Here is a 20,422-nt window from a genome sequence, read left to right as displayed (position 1 = left end):
GATTTTGTTAGGTGCTATGTGGTTGTTTGTTGTTGGGGCTGTTGTCATTGTTTTTGTTGGTATTGTAGTTATCTTGTTTGTTTATCTGACAGTTGCTGTACTACACATGATACATTTCCCAAAGTATTTCTTGTTCTAAGTCCAAAAGGTGTCATATCTTTACAGTTTGATGCTAAAAGGTGACATTTCACTGTGACACTTTGAAATGTGTGAATGTATTTCAAAAAAGTACGTCATTTCTAAGAAGTGCATTGGTACTTTCTCAGGTCATCTGAGCGTCTCTAAACGAGCTGTCACAGGCGATTAGGGCAGGAACAACAGGAACAACTCTTCCTGCTGTCTCTGAGAGCATGGGGCCCTCACGAGAGACGCAACCACGACTGGAATCAACGTCTGTGTTCACATGCCCAGGCAGAGCAGATTCACCATGTAAGATGCATTCTGCTTGCTCTCTAACTGTGTGAAGCATCTATTCATTTTCTGATTCTTCACAGAAAACTGGTCAGCGTGATGATGACGCTTGGTGTTCTGAATATCCCCTCTTTATGTCTCTGTCTGTTACGGGTTGTGGAGGACGAGGCTTTAGGTGTTTGGAGTTGTGATCGGCCTGCATGACCGAGGCCCGGTAGTTATCTCTGTGCGACTGTGTTGAACCAGGCATCACATGTAACCGGGCTACGACATTATCAAAGAGGATTGTGTGTTAAGAAAACGTTTTGGTTAACTCTTATTTTTGAAATTGAGAAACCGACACTACAGTTTTAAACTGATGAGGTTAAATATAAAAGATGCTCAGTCAGACTGAGATAGGAGGTATTTGGAGGTCAGGGTCACACTGCTGACTGGGAGCATCCCACAAGCCTTGTCGTTTCAGAGAAGCTCTGAAATAGTCGTCTGGACACAACAATGTGGCTCTTGTTCAAGTTGCCCAGGTCTTCACTCCTGCACATTTCTCCTGTAACCAACACGTTGATCACGAGAACTTATTGTTTGCTTTCCATGTCATTTACCCAGACCGTGACAATGTGACCTTGTTTGAAGATGAGACACATTATTCTCTTTATCTGTGAGGGGTCATAATGTTTTGGCATCAATGGATATTTAACGAGTGAACAAAGTCAAAGTTCATCTGCTTCATTATCGCAATGTGGTCCTGCATATATCTAATACTAATTAAATCAAACTTTTTTGTATGGCCCTTTTTACAATTGATGTCAGAAAGGGCTTTGCAGTTGCCCACAGATCAGCTCCAATAACAAACCTAAATCTTCAGAGAAAATTAAGGGCCGAAGCTCTTGACCCCACCTTGTAGAAAATCATGTGTTTGTCACACACACAGAAACACCAGTTCTACAGAACAGAAGTGTGAAATCAACATGTTCCAAGCTGGGGGGTTTGGGGGAAAAGAGAGAGAGGGGGGGGGGGGGGGAGTTAGGATGGGAAACCCTGAGCACATCAAGCCAAACACTGACCCATCTGTCCATGGGATGTTCTGAGAAATTGATAATTTTCTTGGCTTTTGGCAACTTTTTACTCAACTTAATCCAAAATCTTAATTTGTGCCATTATATGAGGGATACGGTCTATGGTATAGTGTTGTTTAAATATATAAATAAATATATATATATACTATACTTCATATAATCCCAGAAAGTATTTTCAGTTTAAAATAAAATTTTGTACAATTGTGGGTTTGTAAATTTTCCAGGTTCTTTATAATATCGAAACATGTATTTGTCAGGGAAATTAATTATTACTCAATAAGTAATTCAATTTCCATTCCTTAAACGCACAGCACAGTGTAATGTAGTCCAATGGCACCACCTCCTGGACGATTGAGAACCCACATTTAAGAAATACATTGAGGACCCTATTCCACAGCCCGGAAGCACATGCGGGCTATATGCCTGATCAAAAAAATTCGCTTCGAGTTAGACCGGGAGTCATGTCATCGTCGCTATGTTAATCCCATAGTTGACAAATTTGAACACCACCGGTATGTCATTTTACTTTTCAAACTGTTTGGTTTGATGGATTACGTGTGTGGAGTGCAAGTATAGTAAACCTGGAATGAATGACACATAGCTTGCTCGCTAATACGTAGTGTGCGGAGCTCCAGCATCATGAGCGAGCCAAACCGGCTAACCTTGGATCACCTCGGATGCCAGTTGTTAGCCAGTTATCTCTTTAGAGTCATGAGTAGGTTATTTTAGACCTGAGCTGTAGTAACACAAACGGTCTTTGGAGTTACCTAAAGCATATTTCATTTGTATAAATCTTCGCTGTCCAGCTAATTTCCACTCAGCTACTACTAGTGCCAGGGTTGATTAGTTCATAGCAAATCCGTAGCTAATAAAGCACTTTTACTTTTGATTCTGAAGTAAAATTTACGTCAGATCCTTTAAAACGTTTACTCGAGTAATTAAATAGGTACATATGTACCTACAGTAAGTATACACATTTTATTAAGTGTTAAGGTGTACTTAATTGTGTAGCCTTTCAGGCACTGGAAGGCTGCCATATAGATGTAGAATTAATGTTAATGAATTCATTCATTAATGTGAGCCTGAGCTTCATTCTCTTACTGTAAGCTTGATTGGAACACACTGTTGTCAACTCGTAAAAACAAATAATCTTTATCTTCTGTGGTATAGGTCAAGCTAACACAACCCCTCGATGTGCCAAACAGGTGCCTTTCCGTTCGGATGTGTTGTGCTGAAACCTGTACAGTAAACACACCTGCCCAATGAGGTTAAGGGGCCCGGTTCGCCCCTGGATCCACGGTCCGGGCCTCTACCATGTCCACGGCCCCACAAGGGTCTGTGGGGTCCGGAGAACCTACTGCACCCAGCCCCCCCCGGCTCCACGGGACCATGGGGGCAAGGCTGCGGTGGTGCGTGAACGGACCATGGCTGTGCTCCAGAACCTAACAAGCCTGGGGAAGGAGTGGGGCCAGAAGACCATCACCACGGCCTCCGCCACCACCAACTACTGGTGGGGGCGCTACGAGGACTTTGTTGGCCTGAATGAAGTCAAACAGGCTCAGACTCAGGTCACGGAGGTAGGTCACAATGACTGGCAGACTAGTGGTGACAGTGTTTCTCATGGATAGGATGTGACTTCACTCCAGTGTCTATCTGCTTCCTACTTCTTGCTTGTGTGTGCTTTTGTGTATTTGCATGTGTGTGTGCGCGCTTTAGCATATTTATTTAGTTTAGCATATGTGTGTGTGTTCACATTCATATTAACGTGTGTGTGTGTCTCCAGGCGGAGAAGGAGTTCATGGTGGCCAGGGGGATGGTGAGGGAGGCCCATGGCAGCCTGGACACTCTGCTGGTCAGGCTGAAGGAGGTGAGGGACAGGCTGGACAGAGTCTCCAGGGAGGAGGCCCACTATCTGGAGCTAGCCACCATGGAACACAAGCTGCTGCAGGTAAACCACACGGATCTGGCCACTACACTACAGAGCTTTTAACTGTATTAACCCTCGTGCTGCCTTCGGGTCACATGACCCAAAGGTTCATAACGAACCATCGTTGTGTTTACCCAATTTTACCCAATACAAAAACAAATTAAAATAATTTTCTTTTAACCTTTGCAATGTGGGGGGTCTGAGACAGCCTAGCTGTTAAAAGAAAATGCTTCACTTTGTTTTTGTATGCGGTAAATTTGTCGCAATACGACGGTGGGTCACAATGACTGATGGGTCAGAATGACCCGAAGATAACACAAGGGTTAAAGAGCTTATTGAAGATACTCTTAACAGTGCATTATGTTATTTGGCATATGTCCTTCTTTAAAACAAATACAAATAAGAAACTACAATTTCTGGAAAGTACTGCAGCTAACAGCTTATTACAATGCCAAGTATTATGGATCCTTACTAATGCTAGCCTTAGCTTAAGCCTGCCTTGCACGCGAGCCACTGGCAGGGGTTTATCCACTAATGAATGCTGTGTTACTATATTAACCACACTCTGGGCCAGCAGTGAGTTTCTTACTGTGGGGCTAAATTAATTCCATAGAAAGAGGATCAGATGATGTTTTTGTCTGAAGGAGAACATTAGAGAAGCACTACTTTAGAGACCCTTAAGCAGGGGGACATGTGAAGATGTTTTATCTTCAAACCCTCGGTCCATTTCACATTGAAAATGTGTATTATTGCTGTCCCTACACCTAATGTATCACATACAGAGTATGTTGGCTGTAACGACCCCTCTCTCTTCGTCGGACAGGAGGAGCGTCGACTGCGAACGGCGTACGAGAACGCAGAGAGCATGGAGCGGGAGAAGTTTGGCCTCTTCTCCGCCGGCGTGCGCGAGAGCCACGAGAAGGAGCGGACGCGCGCCGAGCGCACCAAGAACTGGTCTGTGATTGGCTCGGTCCTGGGGGCTCTGATAGGCGTGATGGGGTCGACGTACGTGAACCGGGTCCGCCTGCAGGAGCTGAAGAGTTTGCTGCTGGAGGCCCAGAAGGGGCCGGTCAGCCTCCAGGAGGCCCTCAGGGTGCAGGCTGGGATGCACCGCAGCCAGCAGGGCGAGCTGAGAGGCCTGATCGACAGCCTGAGGACCACGCTGAGCCAGGACAGGCAGAGGGACGCCCAGAACGTAGACACCAAGCACACCTCGGCCCCTGCTCCAGCCCCGGTACCAGCACCAGCACCAGTACCAGTACCAGCCCCAGCCTCACCAGCCTCCCCCAGTGCCTCAGAGCTGGCCCTCAAGGCACTGGTCCAGGGCAGCCAGAGGAGCCAGACTCTGCTGGAGCAGCTAGGAGCTCGGCTGGGGGAGCTCCAGCAGGGCGTCTGCAGGGTGGGGGCAGAGGTGGAGGGGGTCAGGACTCTAGTGGACAGCCTCCCCCCTGTGGTGGTGGTGGAGAAGCCGGTCATCCAGCCCCACGACTCCCAGCTGCTGGTCTGCGACACGGAGAGTGTCATCCAGGGCCTGGGTGTGGTGGAGAAAAGGCTGGAGGCCCAGATCAGCAGGACCTCGCTGTATAACACTGTCCTCACATGCACAGCGTTCGCCCTTACGGTCCCTGTACTGTATGTGATCTTTAGAGGTAGTTAATTAAATGTGTTGATGATCTAGACTAGATTGAAAAGGTAATGTGACGATTAAGACTAGGTCGGGTTGGGGTCCTTCTTGAATCATGATTTCATATCCTTAACTGATAAATGGTCAGTCCTACCCTTAATAGTTTACATTCAGGGAAATTAAACATTGCACTGAAGTGAAATTCAATCTAATAAATGTAAACATGAAACGCTGTTTTGTTTTCTTTGAATAGGTTACGTGCGTGGTTTTGTTTAAAGAAGGTTTTTCCAGCCGTATGTTAGATGAGTGCAAGACAAAAAAAAACAGCAGCATAACATCAGGAAGATGATTCGCTTTACTGGACCTGCCGGAGTATCACAGGAGTCTGCCGTTCGTTAACTGTATGCGCAAGCCGGCTAGTGGTCCGGGCCGCCAAGTAATCAAATCAATGTGTACGTTCTCCACCAGTATCCACCCTCTTCGCAGTAGCACCAATCACAATGCATAAGCCTTTGCTTTAACATTACATATTAATGACGTTTCGCGCGCTTTGGCATCTTTTCGCGCGAAAAAGTTAGTCCAGACAGGAAACGCCAGACGCGTGGAATCCGCGGACACATTCAGACACATCACTATGGCGGTGAGTCAAAATGTTAAATATATTTACACTTACAGATATTTTAATTAACGCTTTCTCTGGAAATCGGTGCAATGATCAGGATTCATTCAACATGCAAAGCAAAAAAGTCATGTGTGTTCCAGGCTAAAACCTTATGTTGATCTCATCTGACTGCAGCCACACAAAGCCCAATGATATCCACAGAGTTTACATTTTGTATAAAAGTGTACATTTCCAGTTTAACTTGTCACACTCTTCACAACGAATATTGTATTAGCATTGTGTATTATAATCAACCGATCGATGAACTCAACTGTAAATACTGTTGTTGAAAGGTGACGTCGCGGACAAAACAAAAGCGCTCGGTTGCAAGCTGCCGCAGCTACTGTAGCTAGCCAGCATGATGACTATCTTTTGAGCCGGTTAGCTTATGTTTTGTGACCACATGTTTTTGAAGAACTCCTTGAACGTTGTGTCCTATGTAGCATAGTATTGTGCTCTTTTCCGTCTTATCGTGGTTTGCTTCTAAGCTTCCACGGCTACTGTCTCCAGGATTCATCGGAGTCGTTCCACATGGCTACCAGCCCGACCCGCGGCTCCCGGCGAGGAGACATGACGTCCAGCCCGGGCAGAGATCTGCCGCCCTTCGAGGACGAGTCGGAGGGTATCCTGGGTGACACCCTGCCGGATGAGGAGGACGGAGACGGAGAGGAGCTGATCGGAGACGGGATGGAGAGGTGAGGATGAAGTAGCAGTGCGTGCAATAACATAAAGTTGAGGAGTCTGGTTCAAAGCTTCAACAAGTGTCCTTTGTGGAAGGATCACATCCCTGTGTTCTAAACAGCAGTACCTGTTAGTCCAAAAGCAGGTATGGACCCTCAGCTCTGTGTGTAATTGATGAGCCATGTTTTGGTTTCTCATGCATCACTCTCCCTTTCTGCTCCATCCCTTCTCCCTTGTCTCCTTTCTCTACATCTTTGTTTTTGTATCCCTCCTTGCTTCTTTCCTTTCTCATCCCTCTCTCTCCAGGGACTACCGGAACATCCCGGAGCTGGACCAGTACGAGCAGGAGGGGCTAGACCTCGACGAGGACCTATCAGAGCTCTCCCCCGGAGCACGAGCGGCGGCCGAGGAGGCTATGAGGAGGCGTGACCGCGAGCAGGGAGGCCGTCTGAGGAGGGGTCTGCTGTACGGTGAGGAACTCCAGTTAGCTACCGACGGAGAACTACTGACACGTCCCTGGTTTATACCTCGAGAGAACTACTGACAATTCCGTATTATCTACCACTGTCAAGCTATTGACATGGCTGAAATGTCACTTATCTACCACTGGAAAACAACTGACAGGCTACAACATCCCTACTGAACAGGAAGTGAGTTTTTTTGTTGTTTATCCTCTCCTTTGTTGTTGTTTATGGTTGACAGACAGCGAGGATGAGGATGACGAGCGCCCGGCGGCCAGGCGGCGCCGCTTCGCCGAGCGGGCGGCGGAGGGGAAGGGCGAGGGCCTGGAGGACGAGGAGATGATCGAGAGCATCGAGAACCTGGAGGACATGAAGGGCCACTCCGTCAGGGAGTGGGTCTCCATGGCAGCGCCCCGCCTGGAAATCTACCACCGCTTCAAGAACTTCCTGCGCACGTACGTGGACGAGAACGGCCACAACGTCTTCAAGGAGAAGATCAGCGATATGTGCAAAGGTGTGTGTGTGTGTGTGTGTGTGTGAAAGAGAGAGAACAGAATACATGTGTGAGTGGAGACCAATTTGTGTGTGTCTGTTAGCCTTGGAATAAGAGCCACATAAACGACCACCAGCTCATGAACTTATTTTAACTAACCGGCTCACTCACAAATCAGTTTTGTATCCAGCTCACTCAGTACTAACTAACTACACTAGCTAACTTCTGTTAATGAACCTGCTAAATGCGTTCCATCCAGCTGACTAGCTGCCCTGCTAACCCAGCGGTGTGTTGTTCCAGAGAACAAGGAGAGTCTGGTGGTGAACTACGAGGACCTGGCCGCCAGAGAGCACGTCCTGGCCTACTTCCTGCCCGAGGCGCCCACCGAGATGCTGAAGATCTTCGACGAGGCGGCCAAGGAGGTGGTGCTCGCCATGTACCCCAAATACGACCGCATCGCCCACGAGATCCACGTCCGCATCTGCAACCTGCCCCTGGTGGAGGAGCTGCGCTCGCTCAGGTACACACACACACACACTTAAAGACAAATAACAAATAGATACACACACACACACACTTAAAGACAAATAACAAATAGATACACACACACACACACTTAAAGACAAATAACAAATAGATACACACACACACACACACATATATTCACGTATATACTAACATGAATATAAACACAAAATGCACACCAAACATACTAAACAAACCCCGGCAGTATCATCCTCTATCATTCTTCTAACCGTCCTCCTCCCTCCCTCTCTCATCTCTCTCCCTCTCTCCTCTCCTCCTCTCCTTCCTCCTCTAGGCAGCTCCACCTGAACCAGCTGATCAGGACCAGCGGGGTGGTGACCAGCGGCACGGGGGTCCTCCCCCAGCTGGGCATGGTCAAGTACAACTGTAACAAGTGTAACTTTGTCCTGGGGCCCTTCTTCCAGTCCCAGAACCAGGAGGTGAAGCCAGGCTCCTGCCCTGAGTGCCAGTCGTTCGGGCCGTTCGAGATCAACATGGAGCAGGTGAGAGGAGGGACAGACACACACACAGAGACGAGAGTAACACACACAGTTGGGACACACACACACACGGAGACAAGAGTAACACACACACACACACACACAGATAGGAGCAATGTATGCAGGCGTGCACACACATGAATATCACAAAACACACACTATAAGAACAGAGACTCATCAGAGGAACACACACAGGAGGAAATGATGATGCATGAACCATGTGACCTTTTCTGCGCCCCCAGACGGTGTACCAGAACTACCAGCGAATCACCATCCAGGAGAGCCCCGGCAAAGTGGCGGCTGGCCGGCTCCCACGCTCCAAAGATGCCATCCTATTGGCCGACCTGGTTGACTGTTGCAGACCTGGCGATGAGATTGTGAGCGGAACATCTCTGACTTCACCACTTCAGTCCACGCTGAAAACACAGTCAATTTACTGTAGAAACAGTTCCTTCATTCTGCTTCCTTTTGAATGGCACGCGTCACAGCCCTACTTCCTGTCACTCAACTCTGTACTTCCTGTGTTCCAGGAGCTGACAGGCATCTACACCAACAACTATGACGGTTCTCTGAACATGGCCAACGGTTTTCCCGTGTTCGCCACCGTCATCATGGCCAATCACATCACGCGCAAGGACGACGGGGGGGCGGTGGCCGAGCTGACAGACGAGGACATCAAGGCCATCGTGACCCTCAGCAAGGACGAGCGCATAGGGGAGAGGGTGAGACACACACACTGACACACACACACACATAGGGGAGAGGGTGAGACACACACACTGACACACACACACACATAGGGGAGAGGGTGAGACAAACACACTGACACACACATGGGGGAGAGGGTGAGACAAACACACTGACACACACACACATACAAACAGACATGCACACTGTCACACACATGCAAATACATAGACTCTAGAGCTGTAATCACTCTCTGTCTCTGTCAGATCTTTGCCAGCATTGGTCCCTCCATCTACGGCCACGAGGACATCAAGAGGGGTCTGGCGTTGGCTCTGTTTGGAGGAGAACCCAAGAACCCAGGTAGAGCCCTCATGGACACACTCTCTGCTGTAGGAGCACTGGCTGAACACTGGGTGGAGCTCTGACGCTAAACTTCCCCTTTCTCTCTTTGCCTCTTTTTGACCCCTCTCTTCTACCTTCCTTCCACCCCTCTCTCTCCTACCCCTGTTCTCTACCTCCATCCCACCTCTCTTTCCTACCCATCCCTCTCCGCCACTTCCCTCCTACATTTATTTCCGACCTCCCTCTAACCCTCTCTCTTTCCTACCTCTGTCTCTCGACCTCGTCTACCCTACCTCACTCCTCCCTCTCTCCCCCCCCCCCCCCCCCCCAGGTGGGAAGCACAAGGTGCGTGGGGACATCAACGTGCTGCTGTGCGGCGACCCCGGCACGGCCAAGTCCCAGTTCCTGAAGTACGTGGAGAAGGTGGCGAGCCGCTCGGTGTTCACCACGGGACAGGGGGCCTCGGCCGTGGGCCTGACAGCCTACGTCCAAAGACACCCGGTCAGCCGGGAGTGGACCCTGGAGGCCGGGGCGCTGGTGCTGGCCGACCGGGGAGTCTGCCTCATCGACGAGTTCGACAAGGTGGGTGGAGGGGGCGGGGGAACGAGAGGAAGAGAGGAAGGGGAGAGGAGAAGAAAAGAGGAGATGGAAGGGAGCTGTTTTAATGGAGAGGGGGGTTGTGTCCCCTGACAACTGTGTGTGTGTTGGACTTATTTCTGTGTAGCCTAACCCTACTGTGTGTGTGTGTTCCAGATGAACGACCAGGACAGGACCAGCATCCACGAGGCCATGGAGCAGCAGAGCATCTCCATCTCCAAGGCCGGCATCGTCACCTCCCTGCAGGCTCGCTGCACCATCATCGCCGCCTCCAACCCCATAGGTACCCCCCGGGGGAGGGGCAGGGGGGACTGAGGGGGGGGTGTGGAGGAAAAGAGGAAAAACAAAGTCCGAAGTTTTTGGTTGATGTGTGTATTTGCTGCCAATGTTCACCTGTGTGTGTGTGTGTGTCCAGGTGGTCGGTACGACCCGTCTCTGACCTTCTCTGAGAACGTGGACCTGACCGAGCCCATCGTGTCTCGTTTTGACATCCTGTGCGTTGTCAGGGATACCGTGGACCCGGTGCAGGTGAAAACGACTTCCCTTTCTCTGTGATATTCAATCTACTTTCATTACTGTTATATTCAACCTGCTTTCATTTCTCAGCATGTCTTCTCACAAATACACTTGGAAATCCATTTCCAGAACCATTCAATGTTTACATTTACATTCTAATCATTTAGCAAATAACCACATATGAGCTTCCAGGCATAATACAACTACAACACAGTAGTACATTGCAATAAAACATCACGTCTCTCTATCCTTTCTCTGTATTCCCCCTCCATCAGGATGAGATGCTGGCTCGCTTCGTGGTGAGCAGCCACATCAAGCACCACCCCGGCAACAGGGAGGGGGGCATGGCGGGGCTGGAGGAGGTGGTGCTGCCCAACACGTCTGACGCGCCGCCAATCCCCCAGGACCTGCTCAAGAAGTACATCATGTACTCCAAGGAGCGCGTGCGGCCCAAACTCAACCAGATGGACCAGGACAAGGTGGCGCGCATATACTCCGACCTCCGCAAGGAGTCCATGGTACGAGCCTCGGCCTACGAGCCTGGAGGGTCTGTTCCTCTCACTCTGAGCTCTGTTGAGAGGCGATGGTGGGGCCTTTTAACGTCTGGTGGTGTATCCCTCCCCTCAATGTTCTACTACCAGCTCTGCAGGGAGTCTAGGATTCAAACCTCTTAAGGCTACCCTGACATGTTTGCTTTGACTTCTCTGGAAATACATAGTATTGAACCCTGACCCCTTACCCTACGCTTGCCCTTCATCTGCGAGTCTACAGTATGACCTCTGACCCCTCCTCTAAACCCTCAGCACTAACCAGGACCCTTCTACAACCTCCACGTGTCTGGGCTGCTAACACCTGCTGTGCCCAGGTATTTGTTTGCTATGTAGCTAAGTGTGTGTGTGTGTGTGTGTGATCCAGGCGACGGGCAGCATCCCCATCACGGTGCGCCACATCGAGTCGATGATCCGCATGGCGGAGGCCCACGCCAGGATGCACCTGCGGGACTACGTGCTGGAGGACGACGTCAACATGGCCATCAGGGTGATGCTGGAGAGCTTCATAGACACGCAGAAGTTCAGCGTCATGAGAAGCATGAGAAAGGTAGGGGGGGGGGTGAGGGAGGCATGGGGGGGGGGAGGTGGGGGTGTGAACAAGGGGGGTGCTACCGAGACGGTTACGAGACGAGGTCTACACTATATTTTCATCTTTCATCCTGACTCCTCCTCTCCCAGACGTTCGCCCGCTACCTGGCATTCCGCCGTGACAACAACGAGCTGCTGCTCTTCATCCTGAAGCAGCTGGTGGCCGAGCAGGTGACCTATCAGAGGAACCGCTACGGCGCCCAGCAAGACACCATCGAGATCCCCGAGAAAGACCTGGTGGACAAGGTAGCTCACACACACACACACACACACACACACACACACACACAGTGATGTACAGACACAGGCTGCATGGACATCCTAAACTAACAGTGCCCCCTCCTCCCTCTCCCTCCCCCAGGCCAGACAGATCAACATCCACACCCTGTCGGCCTTCTACGACAGCGAGGTCTTTCAAACCAACAAGTTCTCTCTGGACTCCAAGAAGAAACTCATCGTCCAGCAGTTCTAACCTCTCTGTCCTCGTCTCACACACACAGAACCACAGCTTCTGGAACACGCAGGCCCGCTCTGGGCAGTGTGAGCGCTGCGTTCTACGTTGTTGTGTGTTCGGTGTTCGAGAAGGTCACGTGATCAGCGTCATTTGTTCTGCTGTGTCGCATCCCTATGGTCAGGGATGGGTCCGATGTCCAGGCCAGCCTCTGTAAATACCTGTATATGTATGTTCCTCTGGTGGAATCATAGACTCTGTCACAGGGAATAACCTGTCTAGTTTTGGGGGGACTAAATGTTTCCATTCCATTAGACTAAGAATGTTTCCTGTTCCATCTTTTGTGCTCAAATGTCTTGGAATTTGCTTACACACCGACAGACTGTGTCGTTTGATGAAATCAAGTGTTTGTGACCCATGAAGTTCACTTATGTTTTCCATGTAAAACAAAGAAAAAAATGTGTTAACTTTGACCTGTAGTATGTTGGATTCTGACACTGTGTTTTCGTAAATAAAATCAAAAGTGAATCTCCTGTCTGCTAAGGAATTTGTTCAACTTGATCTATTTGTCCTTTTATTCTTACCTGCTACCTCTATGGCACTGAACCATATCAAACATAGAGACTAAAGAGCTAATGCACAGAAACATATTACACATAGTCAAGTCTCTAGGGAGACCTGGTACATCTTATTTTGTAGTCATTTATATCTTCAACCAATAAAACAAAAACAGACCTGCAAATACGTAATGGACGCCGATACCTCGCAACAACAAAAAAATGGAGATGAGACGACTGAGTTTAGGACCCTGACTCTTCCGTCCATTGCAGCGTATTCTACTGCGCATCCACAGGCATCTGTCCAACTTTAAAGATCAGCACCAAGAATGTTCTGAGGCCCCTAGTGACGCATACTTTGGCTGGCTATTAGTATTGCCTTAGCACGGTAACTCATTGAAGACTATTCCGGGGGTCCACGCAAACAGTCTCAGACTTCCTCTTATCAGTCAGAGTGGTTTGTCACGGACCCGCCGCCAGCATCTGTCGGTGACAACGGGTTTGCCCTGCAACTCGATGCAACGGAGCATCGCGCGGGGATGCAGATAATCATCAGCCGGTGCATCCAAGTTCAGACGCTGATCACACCTTGCGCTCTTTACCGAACGGACAACATGCGATGAATCTTCTTCTTACCCAACTTAGCAGCGATACGTTTTAGTCTGACAATTCACATTTGAACTGAGACGATGCTCGCTGCCGCTATGCCGGGCCTCTACCGCCTGCTGATTGGTGAGATGTTATTATAATTCGTATCTCTTATTATTATTAGCGTGTATCGCATCGCACCTCTAATGGGCCGCCCCGCAAAAGCGGAATGTTGAAACGTTGTTGGACCAAAGGTAACCAAATCAGTGGGAACATCACGTAGTCAACATAAATTGTTGGCTGCGGTAGAATAGTCAAACAGCTCAGATAGACGAAATCACTCGTATTGCTTAAAAAAACAACGCGGAACAAGCATAATGGGCATTTTACAGTATGTTTATTGCATTTTGGGACGGGAAACTAATAGATAAAATACGCCTTCAATGGGTAAAGTCTAAATCCAACAATGCATCAAACTAAATCGGAATGCTATTTGTAATTACCATAACCATGCAAAGCCCATAACTTTTCATTGTGGCCTATTAATCATGGCCAATCACATCCCGCTTATTATGATATTTGCATAATTGGAATCTTAAAGCATCCCGAGCTTGGATTTGTGTTGGTGAGCTACAGTAGCCAGTGTTGTGTATGATTTGTACATCCTCCTTATGTCATGGTTACCTAGTTGTCTAACAGCTGAAATGCTACTTAGCATCTTAGCATCTAGGGATCTGTGGTGGTCAACTTCACACATGGAGCTAATTAAAACAGCCATGGGGCTAGTAAGGGGGGCAGGCCAGGGATTTGGGGGAGGGTATAAGCTGATTCTGTGAGACAATAGAGGTGACTTGAATCCTCAACTACCCCATTTGACCTATACTTGCCCCATTCTGTCCACCATTCCTCTGTTATTCTCAGTCTCCTTGGCACATTTTTGTCCTCCTCCATGTCCTCCATCCTCGCTCTTTCCCCAGTCCTCATTCCTGTCCTCCTCCTCTCGTTCCTCTCCACCTTCCTGTCCACTCTGTCTTCCTCCGTTTCCTCCTTCTACCTCTACGTATCTTCTCTCTCCCAGCTTGACTGCTCTTCTCTCTCCCAACCCTTTCACCTCATAAAGCTTTACACCTATCAACTTCACCTCTCTCCCCTCTCACCCTACTCCTTGCTCTCTCTCCCCTCCTCTATGCTCTCTCCCACCTCTCTATCCTCCTCCTTCCTACTCTCCTCCTCCTCTCTCTCCTACTCCTCCTGCTTTCTTCCCCTCTCTCCTCCTTTTTCCTGTCCTCCTCATCCTCTCTCTCTCTTGTTCCCTGCTCTTTTCCATCTCTCTCTGTCTCCTCCCTGCTCTCCTCCTCCGCTCTCTCCTCTCTCCCAGGTCTCAGTGATCAAGTAGCACTGCAGGTGAGATATATAAGTCTGTGTGCCCACTTTTATTGGCTGGCTGCTTGCCTGGCCAGGCTGGCCCAGTACTGCACAGTCAGCCTGCTAGATAGCTGCTCCCCAGAGATGAAACTACTCAGGAAGGAGAGGAGGAGAGGAGGGGGTAAGCTAAGAGAGCTGGGTTTGTGTAAGGCTGAATAGTGAAGGATGAGAGAGCTGAGCTTGGCTGGACGTTAATAGGTTGAGAACAGGTTTTAGGGAGTACTATTTGGCCTGTGTTGGTCTGGGTCACTGTGGCAAAGCTGAGCAGATTTGTGACACTTCTCTGTGCCATGTGGATGGGTCTGATGGTTAAGTAGTGTTTGACCCGGTGGTGTTAGGGAGCTATCTGGCCTGGTTTGGCAGGCTGGGGAGACTATGAGTGAGGTGACAGGGTGTGCTAGGATGGTAAGCTGGTTGGAGCCATCTGTGAAGAGGTTCGGAGACACACTAGGCAAGCAGGATCCTTAACAAAGAGATCTGCTGTCAGTCTCTGATGTGCTTAGCCGACACATGCCCATCTGTCTCCGCCCTCTCTCTCTCTCTCTCTCTCTCTCTCTCTCTCTCTCTCTCTCTCTCTCTCTCTCTCTCTCTCTCTCTCTCTCTCTCTCTCTCTCTCTCTCTCTCTCTCTCTCTCTCTCTCTCTCACACACACACACACACACACACACACACACACACACACACACACACACACACACACACACACACACACACACACACACACTCAGTCACGCACACACACACACTCACACACACATACAAACCCCCGCATTAAACACTTATCTGATTCTGTCACTGTCTGTCTGTCTGTATGTGTGTGTGCGTGTGTGTGTTACCTGTGTCTGTGTGCGTGTGTGCGTGTGTGTGTTACCTGTTTCTGTGTGTGCGTGTGCCTGTCTGTCCCCAGGTTCCGTTGTCCTGCTACTGGCGTCTGGGCTCAGCGTGGCTGACGGGCTGGTTTTGATGACGACCACCACCTCCAGCCCTCCCCCCTCACCCTCCTCCACGTATCCCCCATCCACCCACTCCTCCCCCTCCAGCCCTCCCCCCTTCTTTCTCTCCAGCCTTCGTCCAACCTCTCACTCCAGCCCTCCACCCTCTTCCCAGGATGTAGACAGCACTGAGTCACCCACGGTTCAGGACACAGACCGTTCCCAACCATCCCAACATGTAGACCTTTCACTTGGGGTTCAAGATGTGAATCATACCCAGGCCTCCCTGGACAAGAACGTAGACAATGCCGAGGACACTCACGTCAAGGACATAGATGGTACCCATCCTCCCTTGGTCCAGGACATAGACGGTACCCATCCCCCCTTGGTCCAGGACATAGACAGCAGCCAGTTGTCCCAGTTCCAGGATATAGTCCACACCTCTGTGGAACAGGAGCTGACCCTGGATGTGTTGCAGCACAGAGATGAAGAAGAGAGGAGGGAGGAGGAGAGGAGGGAGGAGGAGGAGAGGAGGGAGGAGGAGAGGAGGGAGGAGGAGAAGCGGAGGATGCAGAGAGAAAAGGAGGAGGAGAGGGCGAGGTTTCTCCTCAGTCACCCGGACTCGTACGTGGTGAAGAGAGAGATGGAGCAGGGCCTGGATGGGATGGACAGCTCCCAGGAGGCCTCGGGCTTCTTCACGGAGGACAGTGAGGACAAGCGTCTGTCATCAGCCAAACTGTGGGAGGAGACAGGCGAGGGGAACGACACACGGCCAGGATCAGAGGCCCTGGTTGGTGGGTAGATGACTCAGAGGGAAAACACACACACAGAGACACACACACACAATGTTATATGACTATTCCTTCTTAGTTCTCTCCTCACTGCCGGTCAACTTCAAACTAATAAGGGTTTGTGTTTGTCAAGCAGAGTACCACCCTCACTTACTCCAGACCTTCACACCAGACATCCAGGAGGCCAGACAGCCCAACCTCACCTCCCTGCTTCCTGAGCTGGATCCTGGCCTGGAGGGCGGGCTGGAGGCTGGCCTGGAGGCCCTGGAGAGGGAGCTGTGGGAGCGGGAGGAGGGCCAGGCCAGTGGCCTGCCCCTGGTGCCTCATCCTGGGGATGACCTCTCCACCACCACCCCTCCAACCACCTCTGCTGCAGTAGCTGGCTTGCCGAGTTCGACCCCTTCTGACCTCACTGGCCTGTGGCTGCTCCAGGGGCGAGATGAGGAGGAAGAGGAGGAGCAGGCAGAGGAGGAGGAGGAGGAGAAGAAGGAGGAGAGGAGGCCGGATCTAATATACCTGGACCCTGTCCTTACCCAGAATCCTACTGTGCCTGAGGTTGGAGCCCCGCCCAGCAGAGAGCCTCTTCAGCCCGGCCACACTCGCACACACGGATTTGTTGGCAAAGAGGAGGAAGGGGAGGAGTCGGAGGAGGACGCTGACAGGAGACAGAGTGACTGGGAGAAGGCAGGAGGCCACACCCCCCTGACCAGGGTCCCCTCCCCCTCTCTGGCATCGACCGTGGGCTTCAACCAGGTGTCCTGGGATAGGCTGGATGAAGCCACGCCCCCTCGGGGTGGAGGGTCTGAGGTCAGAGGCGGAGCCACAGAGCTGCTCTCGGAGGCGGGGCTGACAGACACGGAGGAGCAGCAGGTAGCTAGGAGACAGAGACTGTCCTGTCACTCTAGAACTCAGCTGTAGCCATATCTTCAAAATACAACACTGTGACACTACAAAAATACACGCTACAATACTGTTAAACAGTATAACCTAAGACCACTGTAATTCAAAAATCCTATAGCACTACAATACTGTGACATTATAACACTCTCTAACACTAGACCATTGTAATTCTAGAATACTCTAACACTAAAAGACAATTAATACTGCTAATATACTGTAATTCTAGAATTCTGTAATAGTAGGACTGAATGTGCTGACACATTAGAACAAGACCGGGATCTCCTGTGTTAGTCCCAGACAGGCTCCGTCCCACTCAAGCTTGTGGCTGATGGATGTGCTTCTGGCTATCTTGATATGACAGTGTTTGTTTTCTTTCTCACCATCCATTTTGCTACTCCATCTCCTCCTCTACCTCTTTTCCCTGACCTTCCTGCTCCTTCTCTTCCCCCTCTGTTCCTCCACCTCTCCAGGTGGTGTGTGTGGACTGGAGCGAGCTAGCTGGGCGGGGCTACGTTATCCTCAACACCACTGAGAACCTGGACTGTGTGAGTCTCTCCTCGCGTCTCCTTTCATTTCTTCTCCTTCCCACTACTCTCTTCACTTCTCCTTTCATTTCTTCTCATCTCCTCTCTTCTCCTACCAATTATGTCACTATGGCAACAGTACAAAACCCGATTCGAATCTATTTGACTATTTTGGTTGTCACAGCAACAACTGCTTATTGACTGAGTTTTTCTTCGTGTTTGTTCCTCTGTGGGTGTATGTATTTGTCTTTGTGCTTGTCGCTATGTGTGCATGTTGATGTGTGTGTGCATGTTGTGTGTGTTGTTGCATGTTGCTGTGTGTGTGCGTGTGTATCTGCGTATGTGCGTGCTCATGCGTGTGTGTGTGTCAGGATGAGTTCCGTGAGGAGAGTGGACCCAGGATGCTGGAGCTGGTGGAGACAGTGTTCTCCAGGAGGATGAACAGCCCCCAGGGCTCCTGGCTGGTCTCTCTCAGCAAGACCCCCAGACACGACCACCAGCTGCTCATGACCCTGGCCACCGAACACGGTACACACACACGCGCGCGCTCGCATTAACACATACAGGCACACGCATGCATTAACGCACCCACACACATCCGCCACTCTCGGTAGTTGTGGCGGTGGCCTGCTGAGTGCTCATGTCTGTGCAGGTGTGATCGCCACCAAGGATGTGCTGTCTATGCTGGGAGAGATCAGGAAAGGGCTGCTTGAGGTGAGACACCCTGCTTCTAGGAGCTACTGCTCGCACATGCTAAGACTGTCTGTTTGTCATACTGAGACTTTTCCTGCTTGTGTGTGTGTGTGTGTGTGTGCGGGTGTGCACGTGTGTTTTGTGTGTGTGTATGTTCTAGGTTGGCATCCAGAACTACTCTGCTGCCAGTACGTGCCACTCCCGGCCCAGCCAGACACGGTCGGACTACGGCAAGCTGTTCGTGGTTCTGGTCATCATCGGGTCGGTGTGCATGGTCATCATCACCACCGGACTCATCTACATCTGCTGGCAGAGGCAGCTGCCCAAGACCAAGACCATGGTGGGTCAGAACCAGGCCAGGAGAGTCAGACAGACACAGACAGACAGGCAGAGATACAGACAGACAGTCAATAGACAGACAGACAGGTCATATCCTATGAACTGTGAACGCATTTCATTTTTGCGCACACACGTGTAGCCACAACCCTGTACATAAATAGTCTTTCAGGTCTGATCCCAGTCTAAATTTCAGTTATAATCCCAGTCCTAATCTAACCCTACATCCTGGTTTTCTGCACCCAAGTCCCGAGGGGAGGAGCTACACTTTGTGGAGAACGGCTGCCATGACAACCCCACCCTGGACGTGATGAACGACAGCCAACCAGAGATGCAAGAGAAGAAGCCCAGCACCAATGGGATGGCAGGAGGAGGGGCGGGGGGCGGGGAGGAGAGTAACCGCTGGCAGGTGTTGGTCAACCAGTCGGAGAAAGAAGGGGAAGAGGATGACATGGAGGAAGATACACATCTCTGAAGGGGAGGAGAACAGAGGACGGTAGAGAGAGAGCGGGAGAAAAGAGAGAGAGAGAAAAAAGGAGAGAGAGGGAAGACTTTGCCAACAGAGAGAAAAAGAAGAGAGAATGAGGGACAAGGGCGCAGGATTGTGGTGGGCTCGACCTGTCGGCGGTCGGCTGTTAGCTCATTCATGTTACGTCAGTTGCATCCTGGGTGGCGTCCAGCCACGTAGATGTTTCATGACTCGGCAGGGCGCATGCCTGTCTGAGTCAGCATGGCCGCCCCGCCGCAGGAGCAACAAGCACGTGAGCCTATAGGAGCAGAGAGGGGGGGCTTGATGAAGTGCTAAATCAGAGCAGCTTCAAGGCTGCCTTTCTCTCTCTTCCTCTTTCTCTCTCCCTCTGTCTCCCTCTTCCTCTCTCCCACTTTTTCTCTACCTCGCTCTCTCTCTCCTTCATTCTAACTCTTGGCTCGGCCAGGTCTCTGCAGAGTTGAATGCTGTGTGTTCATAACGCTCTTCTTTTTGGCTTAGTCAGGATAGTTTGACCCAGCTGTTCCAACACTATAGATACCTTTACACATTCTCTGCCTCCTCGCTCTATGCTTGGTGAGACAAGTGTCATACGATACTGCTAAGACCCCCAAAAGGGTCTCTGTGATTGGCTTGTCACAGACCAGAGTTCAAGTTCTGATTGGTTTGCTGAATCAAAGCTTCTCAAACTCCTTTGTAAAAAAAAAAAAAAGAAGGGAAACCAAATGGCTCATGGTTACTTTAAAGTGTTTTGGCCAACTAGGCAAATATTTGTTTTAAGATGTGCCGTACAGCCCTTGTGTCTCCAAGCATCCATGGGCCTAGATGCCGGGTTGTGAGTGGAGACAGTCCCACCATGTCAGCCCGCCCTGCTGCAGGGTGAGAGCAGGTGACGCTCACAGCTGGGTTCCCACACGTGGCCTGTATATATGAATGTAGTCATGCTGCTTCTACGGGTCTGTGGGCCCGAGGATAAAACAACACTGTAACAATGTTTATGTGAACATATCTATCTAAGTTTAGAAAATATGAGAAATGCTTTGCCTGGCGTTCCTGTTATCATGTAGTATAAAGCTATGAAACGGTGTGTACACAGACCCA

The 20,422-nt window shown here is 50.2% G+C and overlaps 3 protein-coding genes across 5 annotated transcripts; all 3 read left to right on the top strand.

Moving 5' to 3' along the window:
• The first annotated feature begins 1,897 nt into the window (after positions 1–1,897).
• On the top strand, positions 1,898–5,274 carry ccdc51 (coiled-coil domain containing 51). 3 transcript variants are annotated; one of them, XM_062461399.1, is made up of 4 exons: positions 1,898–1,996; positions 2,655–3,061; positions 3,268–3,432; positions 4,235–5,274. In XM_062461399.1, exons 2-4 carry the CDS (start codon positions 2,747–2,749, stop codon positions 5,066–5,068), a joined length of 1,314 nt encoding a protein of 437 aa, XP_062317383.1. In that variant the 5' UTR covers positions 1,898–1,996; positions 2,655–2,746; the 3' UTR covers positions 5,069–5,274. The 3 variants fall into 3 exon arrangements, with proteins under 3 accessions (XP_062317383.1, XP_062317400.1, XP_062317391.1); XM_062461416.1 differs by having other exon boundaries at positions 1,904–1,996; positions 2,731–3,061; XM_062461407.1 differs by having other exon boundaries at positions 1,962–1,996; positions 2,690–3,061.
• A 307-nt stretch (positions 5,275–5,581) lies between these two features.
• Positions 5,582–12,633, top strand: mcm2 (minichromosome maintenance complex component 2). The gene is made up of 16 exons (XM_062461386.1): positions 5,582–5,675; positions 6,207–6,391; positions 6,684–6,847; positions 7,080–7,352; positions 7,632–7,851; positions 8,152–8,359; positions 8,599–8,733; positions 8,887–9,078; positions 9,310–9,403; positions 9,717–9,967; positions 10,139–10,265; positions 10,398–10,510; positions 10,774–11,016; positions 11,414–11,596; positions 11,728–11,883; positions 11,999–12,633. Exons 1-16 carry the CDS (start codon positions 5,670–5,672, stop codon positions 12,107–12,109), a joined length of 2,661 nt encoding a protein of 886 aa, XP_062317370.1. The 5' UTR covers positions 5,582–5,669; the 3' UTR covers positions 12,110–12,633.
• Positions 12,634–12,929: 296 nt separating this feature from the next.
• podxl2 (podocalyxin-like 2) lies at positions 12,930–20,089 on the top strand. Its single transcript, XM_062461429.1, has 8 exons — positions 12,930–13,377; positions 15,566–16,384; positions 16,518–17,251; positions 17,752–17,826; positions 18,177–18,333; positions 18,458–18,519; positions 18,659–18,838; positions 19,082–20,089. The coding sequence occupies exons 1-8, from the start codon at positions 13,335–13,337 to the stop codon at positions 19,307–19,309; spliced, it is 2,298 nt and encodes a 765-aa protein (XP_062317413.1). The 5' UTR covers positions 12,930–13,334; the 3' UTR covers positions 19,310–20,089.
• The last annotated feature ends 333 nt before the right edge of the window (positions 20,090–20,422 follow it).

Source organism: Osmerus eperlanus, chromosome 1 (genome assembly GCF_963692335.1).
Source record: "Osmerus eperlanus chromosome 1, fOsmEpe2.1, whole genome shotgun sequence".
Classification (NCBI taxonomy): Eukaryota; Metazoa; Chordata; class Actinopteri; order Osmeriformes; family Osmeridae; genus Osmerus; species Osmerus eperlanus.
This window is presented reverse-complemented; position numbering and strand designations above follow the sequence as displayed.